At 39.7% G+C, this 10855-nt stretch overlaps 1 protein-coding gene across 1 annotated transcript in view; it reads right to left on the reverse strand.

The window, feature by feature from the left end:
* The window catches only part of si:dkeyp-14d3.1 (transmembrane protein 132C), a 152834-nt gene that overhangs the window by 40742 nt on the left and 101237 nt on the right, over positions 1 to 10855 (reverse strand). The window contains exon 4 of the mRNA XM_032516573.1: positions 3803 to 3989. Within this exon, the coding sequence (XP_032372464.1) occupies positions 3803 to 3989 (187 nt within the window). The remainder of the gene's footprint in view (positions 1 to 3802; positions 3990 to 10855) is intronic.

Raw genomic sequence — 10855 nt, forward strand, 5'->3', positions numbered from 1 at the left:
GAGTAATGAATGTGAATACTTTTGACACCTCTGACAGTGAACCATTAAAATCCCTTCTTTTATGTGAAAATGAGCAGATTATGTAAAGGCGGGCAGTTTTAGGATTGATTGAAGTGTGCGTTTTAGTTTTTGAATCTGCTTTCACTTTTACAAATGAGGAAGTATTTCCTCCTCTGACTTGAAAAATATCAAATACCGATTTAATTAAAAAAGTGATTTTCAATTCTCTTTATGATTAGAGCCTTTGCGAGATAATCATGCAAATCAACTTTGCAATCATTTGTGGGAGCAAACTATGTATTCCTAGAGCAAGGCTACCAGGCTGTTGACACATCAGTGACATGAAAAGGATGTGAGAGAAAAAACTGGAACAATACTGCAGCATTGAACACATTGTTTTTCATTATCCAGGGAATGGATCAGTGGGTATGGATGTGCCACATTTCTCTGAATTCAGGAACAGCCACCCACATGCATCTATTATCTACGCACCTACGGGCAATACTCAGACAATCACCGTGACACAGCAGTCAGGTCTGTATCATGCAGATCAGAAGACACGGAAATAGAAATGGATGCAATTTTTTTGTTTTAGTAATCAGCGCCGATGTGACAGCACGTGTTTCTCTTTAGTCAACACAAGTCAATGTCGCTCAATTGTTTCACCTGAATGTTCTTGATCTGAATCAGAAGCAGTGCACTCTGGTTCGCTGAACAAAGCTCTCTATTTGAAGTTCTACAGGGGAAGCTAAGCTCAATCTACACAGCAGAGTACCTGTGCCTCGCTGAGGGAGACACACAGCTCACGGCGTGCCCTCAGGCCCCAGCCAGATTCTGGACCCCATGTGAGGCCTTCTGGGAGCTCCAGATGCTCTCCCCTGGCCCCACTCCTAAACACAGACTGCACGGACACACCAACGTCATAGCTCTGCCTTTTCTAGCTAAGCAGCAGTGTATGGTGGAATTATTCCGGTTCTTTTACTTAAGTCAAAGTAGTATTAATACAATGCAAAAGTACTCTGTTACAAGTCAATGTACATATTATCAGCAAAATAAAGAAACAGAGTGCATTTAAGGCCCGCCCCCACCAGAGGGGAAAAGAACTCTCCGCTCTCCATTGACTTCTACTGCGTGAAGGTGCCTCCTCGTCAATTCTGTATGCTAGAAAACAACATGTTGGTAGTGAATATCACCACACAACAGCTTGTAGGCAATCTGTTGTTTGCTAGCAGACAAAATTGACGAGAAGGAACCTTCATGCAGTGCGATTAAATGGAAAACTTCTTCTCCCCTCTGGTGGGCATGGTTTTCAGAATATGATGCGATGCACTCAGGGGCAGGTCTAGAATAGGATAGCCCCCACCTGAAGTAGGATCCCCCCCCCCAGATTGCTGTTAATCTGACAAATTTGATTTCCTGTCATGGTTGTGGTTTCAGTTGTAGCTTTTCCTTCTATATTTTGTTAAATGTTTACCTTTTTCCTTGTTTTTTACTGTCTTCTGTATTCTCTGCTGTGTTTTTTACTCTTTTTCATCGATGTGTTTGTTCCTTGCTTGAGTTTCCTATTTTACTTTGCAATGTCTGTTTCTCTCTGTTTTGTATCTTGCCTGACTTCCTGCCTTTGTGTTTTCCTCCCACTATGATTGTCTGCCCTGACCTAATGTTGCCCACCTGTTGTTCAGCACTCATGTAACCTGTCTCTTGTTACTACCCTTGTTACCTTGTATTTAGTCTTATCTTTCTCTTGTTGGTTTATCGTCTTCCCTCCCAGTCATTCTCTGTCTTGCTTCTTTCCCCCTTTCATGTCTTCTGGGTTTTTATAGTAGTTTTTGGATTTTGGTTTATCCTTATGCCTACTTGCCTGCCTTCCTCAGGACACCTTAAGTTGTACCTCTTTTGCTAACAACCTCCTGCATTTTGGGGTCCTCACATCCTTGACATTTCTATTGGATCAGAGTCTGTCACTTTGCTGCCTGTTCTGCCAACTGCTGCCTTTCCAGTTGGTAAATGGACATATACTTTAAACACACATTTTATGGAAGCTGTATACTTTGTTGAAATTTTGAGGGCCAGTTTGGAAGTAGAAACACACTGAACTCACTGCAGAGCACTTGTTGCTGTAGGAAATAAATTGTGTATTGCAATTTTATTCATGTTCTGTTTCCTGTTATCTGTAAACTGTGTACAGCAAGGTTTTCAGCAAAGTGTATTGTAAACATATTGCACCTTATTTTTATATGGTTCTGTTCCCTTCCCAGCCCTTGTAACATGGCCAATTGACTATGATTATCCGATTTCTTTTGCCTTGAAAGCCCATAGAAAATTAGTAATTTTATTTGGATAAACAGTTTGTTGAAAATGACAACAAGTGAAATTACTAATGAATTTGAATGAATGCGTTTTATTTAGCATAATTACATTGTGGTGTTCTATCCAATATTTCCTAAATTTCTAAGCGCATTTTCTATGCTGGTTTCTGACAAAATCCCCTGGGCCCCCCCTGACTGATTATTCGTCCCCCGCCTGTGCCACCCCATATAAAAAATCCTGGAATCGCCCCTGTCTATACTTAAATGAAGGAAAAGTGCTTGTCCTCTCTGAGTGGTATTGTGTATCTGTTATATCAGTGTTTCTCAAATGGGGGTATTAGTATCCCTAGGGATACTTTGGAGTAATGCAGAGGGAATGTGAGATAATCCCTAAATTAAAACTATAATTCATCTAATTTAGTGATGGATTTCAAACATTTAAAATGTAGACTAGAATTAGTATTTTTCAGTTACAAGGTTGTTGTTTAGCCTTAACAGGCACAGCGCTGTTCCTCTTTATATCCTCCTCTTCATTTGTTTTTTCTACCAAAAAGGTTTTATGTTGTTCAGGGGGTACTTGGCTGAAGAAACATTTCAAAAGGGGTACACTGTTGAAAAACAGTTTGAGAACCATTGCATTATAGGATATGATTATTATTACTGATGTGTTAATGTGTATTTAGCATTGTGATGTGGTAGCTGGTCACTGTGGAACTAATTGTAATTATTTGATATATTATTGAGTAGTGTAGGAGGTATTTCTAATTAGTTTTGTTTGAGTGTTTTGTTTATTTGGTTGTGTTTGATAAAGATTGGATAGCCCCCATAGGCACCTCCGGTTTGTGTAGGCAGGCAGGTCCAGCATGCACTTGGGTCTATTGTTTTTATAAACTCATCAGATGTTTTGTATTTAAAACTCTTGATCTGAAAAAGTAGTAACTATTGCTGTTGGATTCATGTAATGCGGCAAAGTGCATAATTTCCCTCCGAAATGCATTGTCGGAGTACCTCATTTGTACAATTTCTCTTATATTAACTCACAAGTTCATGTTGATTTATTACTTTCCATCGCTGCTAAACAGCAACCGATACACTGTATGTGTGCCACTGTTTGTGGGCTTGACAACATATACTAATAAATGTACTGGTATTAGCAGTATTTTAATGTCAAACATTTACTTCGCAAGAAAACACCCTTGCATACCGGCTTTCTATTTAAACGTTTAGTAATAAAATCAAATAATTTGCACAAAACATGTGAGCAGCTAATGAATGCAATCTCCTTCAGGCTGCCATCAGTCATGAAATTCTCCAATCTCCAATTCTTCAATCTCCAATGCAAAGTATTTCATTAATGTGCTCAAAGAAAACATATGGAAATGTTATGTTGTTCAAAGTTTAAAAACAATATGAAGCTCAACATTTCACAGTCAGTGATAGGATATCATCCATCTATATTGGTGTGGCACTGAGCTTGAAGTGGTACAACTCACCATGGCCAGTGGCACGATGCCCGCTAGGTCCTCCTGTGCCAGTTGGATCTCCGTCTCAGCCTCTTGTGTGGTGGCACGACTGGCCGGGTATTCCACCTGCCAGGCCATCCAGCGGCTACCCAGCGGCTCCGGAAAGCTTTCCATTTTCAGATCCACCTGGAGAACCCTCTGAACTCCCATCTCAGACCTGCCAGAGCAAAGAAAAAAAGAGTCAGTAAATAATTAAGCAGATGACTGGCTTGTGTGTGTTTGTGAGCTCATTTACCGACTATCTGCTCTAATGACGAGTAACAGTGTGTGTAGCTGATGAATGTGGCTGAAATCTATGACATCTTAACAACTGAGATTGCGTAAAATGTCACGTTGTTTTGTGTTTGGGTCTCTGGTAAACCCTCTGCTTCACAGAATGTTATCGCAGACCCATTTTCCTTTATTCCTCTCACATTATTCCACAGGTGATGTTCACCGTAAATAGAATCATCTCATGGCTGGTCCTCAGAGCAGTTCAAAGGAATGCTTCCCCAGGTGTCACCCCCGCTAAGGTGTTGATGGTCAGGTTTGTCACCAGTGCCCTTGTTGGATGTAGTGGAGCGTAAACCATGACATACTTTGGCACGATCTATGGCAAGCCTGAATTAAGTCAGATAAATGGAGAGCGTTGATAATAAAATTTCCTGTGGCGCCATAAGTCTCTGGTGCTCAGAGTTTAAATATAGCCTCGAGGAAGGAAAGGTCAGCTTTACACGGGAGCCGGAGGAGACGGGAAATGGCACAAGATATGTTAGCCACGTCTTGCGTGTCAAATGGTGGGACTCTGGGCCAATACATTTCATGCATAGTCTCTGTGACACACCAGCACAAAACAGCTTCTTGTAATTCAAATGTGGTGAGAGGGAGAGAGGGAGAGGTGAGAAGAATATATCCACATGGTGCTTTGTGTGGAGAGGAAGGTGAAAGTAACGCACAAAATACTGTACAGTAAAGCATGATGCAGAAAAAAAGAGAACTTTTAAAGCCAAATTCAGTAAAGCAAAGAGAGAGTGTGAGGTACATCTTGGAAAGACAACAGAACAAATGTTTAACATCGTAAATTATGAATAGGGGACTAAAAACAGTAAAACAATAAATAATAGAAAATGTTTTTAACCACTGCTCTCATATTCACATAGGTCTGACACTATTTCCACATTTCCTCATATTATTCAGTTTTATTCTGAGAGAATGAAAGATTTGTTGCGCAGCTGAGCACAACAACCCAATTTTCACATCCAACAGAGGTGTGTATGAATAATTAAGGTGACAACCAAATAACTTGTGTCACATTTCATAACGGCATACAAATCAGAGCGACTGAAGGCGTAGTACGACATCATGGACTTACATAACCGTCCCACAATGCTGTGGCAAAAAAAAACAGATGCTAATCTCAGAGCGGTCAAGCCACAAGGTTTATCAGGCAAACAAAATTAACAGATGATGTGCTGCTGAACGTCCAGAAATAGCGAGAGTCACACAGGACCTGTGTCAGCCATCAGCCATCAGCCCAAATGGCCTACTTTCTACAGCACAGGCAGAATTTTGCTCTGGCAAACATCATACACAGACAGAGAAGCAAAAGAATGAAAGTGCCTGCACAGCAGAAAGGTTTGTTTATACTGTACAGCTAAAGTCACACCCTCACAAAGTTAAAAAGCCTCCAGAAAAGACAGAAAAGTTGACTGTTATTAGCTTTTCTCCCTCTCCCATCAGGGATGTCAATTATTTGCCTCCTCATGATTCAGTTGGCAGAGTTTAACAGCAGCTGCGAATCCTATAAATTTCACGAGTTTTTTATATTTCTTCTTCCTACAATAAAAAATACCAACAAAATATTAAGGTTATATGGATTTTTATTGTAAAAATAGTCTCTGTGCTTCATTTTAACTTGCAGACATGCTGTTAAATTAGTGTGACAGAAATAGACAACTTTGGAAGAGGACCTGAAAAGATGACAGCAATAGAAAAATGTGGAGGAGTGAAGGAAAGAGAAGTAATAGTATTTTGGGCTAGTGGACTTGAGATCAAGGAGGTGTGAGGAGACATGCAAACTTTGCTTTCACTTTGGCCGTTCGTTGATTTTGATGACATAGAAATGAATGGAGACTATCGCAGTCTATGGAGAATATGTTTGTGATTTAGTAAGAAATGGTGAAAGCCACAACTATAATAAATACAGTGTTCATGGGGAAAGGGGTTTATTTATAGCATTTTTTATGACGACTCTTAAAAACCAAAGCTGCTGCAGGTTGTATATCTCGCTAGCCAATAAGTTATAAAGCAGATGGCAAAGAGAGGAAATAATAAACAGACATTTTAGCCTCTTTACCTCATGTAAGCAGTGGCTTTTAGACTGGCTGCTGTACTTGACCCCCATTGACATACGTCATAAAATGAAATCTGACAGAAACATCAGTGTCGTGAATGTGACTCAGACTCAGTTGAGTCACAGACATTGATCACATACACCAGCGTGCCATCCTTATCCGACCTGCCCTCTCTGAGTCTGCTGATCACATGGCTCGGAAACTGTTCATTTCCCTGTCACTTCCAGCATGGGGTCTAATCCAATTAGCAACAAAGGGCCTGTGGATGCGTGCCACACAGTTGGCCTCAGCCTAATGGTTATCTGTAAACTAGCTGTGGTTCGACTGAATCGGAGGCCAGACAGACGACCAGAGGGCAGCCAGAGGCAATAGAGAAGAGCCCGGTAGATAACAGGCCCTAAAGTTGGAAGCAGCTGGCCTTCTGGCTTCAGAGAGCCAACTGGAGGGGGAAATCTCAGAGAGAAAGAATATCAGAGAGATGAGTGCGAGGTTGCGGTTTAGGCACATTCAGGATGCCCATTAATCACAACAACACCAGCAGATCAGTAGGACACACAGTGACAACATGAGTGAATTAGCACCATAATGTATCCAATTATGATGCTTTGTGTAGCCTGTTTATACATCATTGTGACAATGTAAAGCCAATGGTTGACATAAATATTAGATATGCTTGTGACGAATGGTGACAGTAGCCTCTCACACGTCCATTGTTTGGAAATTTCCAAGACACTGTTTACTTACTGTCACAAAGAGAATGTGCTACATTTACCCAACATATAGGAGTGTGGTATCAATCCTCTCATCATTTTGGCTAAAAAACAAATAAGCATATTTCCTAAAATGTCCAACTATTACTTTTTTTGTTTAATAAAAAAAATGCCCATCCCAAATTCCTAAAGCCCAAGATGATGTGATGTTTTTAAATGGCTTGTTTTGGATGACAATCTGTTTAAAAGCTTGAAGGAGCTGTACGCCATGTTCATGGGATTGCCTCCACACCGCTCTCGCAGACTGTTATCCCAACTCGTCAAATACAGGCACTTTGTCGCGGCCCTCATCTGATACCGACACATAAAGCACTCACATCCAAGGACTTGCACACAAGGCCGGACCAGCTGTCAAAACAAAGAACTTCAGAGAGTGACTTTATTCTCTGCCCAGGACACCATTACTCCCCTATATCTTAAAATAGCAGTTGTTTACTTATTGCCATATTAGTGTTCTGAATATTGAGTTCAACCCCTTTAAGATATTCAGTTTATGACACAGCAAAATCAGACCCTGACAACAGAGAAGTTTGAATAGTAATTGTTTAACATTATGGCTTCAAAAATACCTAAAATGTTTAATCACTTATCCAAATAGCCACAGATGAATGTTCTATCAATTAAAATGATTAATCAACAAGTTTCAGATCTACTTTGTGAATACATAAAGGATAAATAACCACGTGTTAAGCAGGTAACCTTTCAGGTTTACATGAACAGTCAGCCATATTTAACTTAATCCTATTCTCTTCCGCATGCTGTTTCCAAACCTGTCATCAACCACTCCAAACTTGTATTGTTCAGCTTGTGTCTTCACTAAGAACACAGGCTAAAAAGCTCTTTGGCAGAGGTGATTCGGCTCCATCTCATCACAGTGGAGCATGTTAGAGAGCTATTGAATTTGGGCAGCAAGAGGGTTAAAGAAAGATTTAAATGTCAAGATGAATAAACAGAAACAGGACAAAGTTAGTGGAGGAATTTCCTTTCCAGCAGATTTCTAGAGAGAAAGAGTTGTTATTGAAAGAGCTTCTATTGTCCCATTATCAAACTCACTGTGTCATTGTGACACTTCTTGTTTAATCTCCCCCTGATGTGATAGGATCCGCATGCCCAATGCCTAACCCAATTGGGAATAGAGAATAAGAGACAGATAGATAGAGAGGCTTTGAAGGATAAATGAAGTGACATTTTTAGGTCCAATTTCTTGATTTTTCAACTTGTAGATCAAGTGTTTCAGACATCTGTCTTTTTTGATGTATTCCTAACATTAGAACAAAAGAATATCGTCTGGTAAAACATTTAAAGCCCAGGCCAGACTTTTGTCTGTTTTATGTATAGGAAACATAGAGTGAGATGTAGAATGCATACCACGAAGGGCCATAAAAGACCTCAGCAGAGCAGCACGTAACGCTTCTGACGGAAACAGAATGGCAGACAAAGCTGCATAATGGAGGCTGCTGGAACAAGAGATGTGGTCCATGGTAGTGTGAGGCAGCTGTGTGTCTGTGTGTGTGTGTGTGTGTGTGTGTGTGTGTGTGTGTGTGTGTGTGTGTGTGTGAGAGACGGGGGTCCATGCAACTCTAAACTACTTGTGGAGGGAAAAAAATAATCAAATTTGTGGCTTCAGTGGTGCCTGAAAGCAGTACCTTGAAGCTTTGCTGTTCTCATGCTCCGTCACCTGGAACAGCAATAAACCAGTCAGCACAACGAAGCGCACGCATGCAGGCGTGCGCGCGCACACACACACACACTCACATACACACACTAGCTATGAATGCATGTATGTGCATACACAATATACACTGTACCCCAGAGCATCCATTCAAGAATGAGCGCCTGCAAACATTTTGGACCTAATCATTCATGCTAGGTGAAGTTTGTCTGAATCTAATACAAACATCATTATGCAACAAATGTCTTGACTACGAAATACAATGCCAGCTACACGTGTTCACATCTGTACACAACCATCTACTACATGTAATAGCTGCACTGTGTCAAATTCTGTTTCAGTAAAACAGTTTGTACATTAAACATGTTTTATGCAAAAGTGGTAGCAAGCCATGAGAAATCACAGCTCTGCCATAACCCTCAGCTGCTAAAAGTAGACAGTCCCTCTCTTTAAGAGACTAATAAACAAATATATCTTTAACTTTAAAAAAAAAAATTTAATTTAATTTTAGGGCTACAACTAATCATCAGAAAACAGTGAAAAACGATCATCACAGCTTCCTCCATTTCCCCCGATTTTGAGTTCAAGCGCTCCTCTCTGCATTCTCATGCTGCATTGTTATTACAGTAATGTATGGAGCATGGGTCTGATGAATTACATCTTACCAACAAGTGGTGCAGCACGTGCATGTACTGTATTTTCAAAGCTTTCAAACTTGCTTTTGCTGCTGTTATTTCTACAACAAATGCTGATCATCTAGACTTCACTATTGCCAGGGCCGTATCATTTAGAAACACAGAAAGTAGGAACATGTCCTTTTCTACATATTTGTATATTAATACAAATGGTAAACAAATAAATATATATTTACAGCAAATTTGAGTTTTTCTTTTTCTTTCGTCTTATATTTTAAGGCCTTCCCCACAATGCTAGGAATATAATGCTGCCATTGCTCCCTTTATTTTAATTCATGTTTCTGGTCTTAAACCTCTGAAATTGAAGAATTTGGACTGTAATTACAGACTGTAAACTTCTACTCAAGTTGTTTTTAATTCCAGGATTTCTTGAAAAAAAAAGTAAAAAGACATGACCTCTATGGTAACCACTGCCCTGACTGTTACTGACCTAAACCTGGGAGGTTTTATCTTTTAAACAGAACACATTACTGTAAATACAGAATTAAGGTGAATGTAAAGGACAGGAGGAGGAATCAATGAGCAGACACTGAAACAGTTGACTAGTATTGTTAACTAAACACTACTAGTTCAACTATTGAAACTTGACGATATGTTATGACAGAAGAAGAAAAGCGTCTCTGTCAAAGGTGTTGCTTAAATCATACAGAAAAAGAGTTAATTTTGGTTTTCTACTTTTCTTTTGATTGTGAACATTGTGATGCTTTGTTTAGTAAGATAAAACAGATATTGAGTTTTATGAACATGTATGGATTCTCAAAGCAACGCAGGTGAAGAGAAAAAAAAAGACATATCAAGATGATCTATAGATATTTCTTTGTTGTTTTTTTCTGTTATTCATGTATTTCTCCACGTGATTTATGTATGCAAGACTGGAAGATGTCTGTTAAGTGGTAATGTCTTGTTATCCTATATGGGATGGGCCAAATGTTTGACATGGCACAGAAATAAAATAAAACTAAACTAAAACTAGAAGAAAGAGTAATGGTTGTTTAATCAAAATATATTCGATTTGGAACAGTCTAAGTCATCACAATGGATTGCATGTGAAGCCCATTACAAGTCAATTAGGCCTGGCCAATTCCGACAAGCATCCACCTCAGAGGTCAGAGCCTCTTTTTAGGCCTGATTTCCAAAAAGTACCCTAATGGTCACAGCATGAAGCAGACTTACTTGGCTGAGGGAGCTCTGACCAAAAATCAAAGTCCTTAAGGGTCACTGTCCCGGTCTTCTGATTAGCCACTATGCAATCAAAGCAAATCACTAGGACTCTGAATGTATTTAAAGTCCAAAATGTCAATGCAGACAATGGTGAACGGTACACCCCATTGATTTGAAAAGTACAGAGAAGAAACACTGGATACTTATTATAATGGCCATATTAGTTATCACACTAAAGTCACAGAATAGTTTGAGTATGGAGAGCTATCCAAAAGTAAAACTTCTACAAGTTAGGCAGAGGAAACTGTATGGGCAGTCCATCTTTACTTTCCAAAGATTTCTTACCCAGTGTGTTTCTTAAGAAAGTACATAGTACATGAGGGAAGATTTGG

This window comes from Etheostoma spectabile, chromosome 5, assembly GCF_008692095.1.
Source record: "Etheostoma spectabile isolate EspeVRDwgs_2016 chromosome 5, UIUC_Espe_1.0, whole genome shotgun sequence".
Taxonomy (NCBI): domain Eukaryota; kingdom Metazoa; phylum Chordata; class Actinopteri; order Perciformes; family Percidae; genus Etheostoma; species Etheostoma spectabile.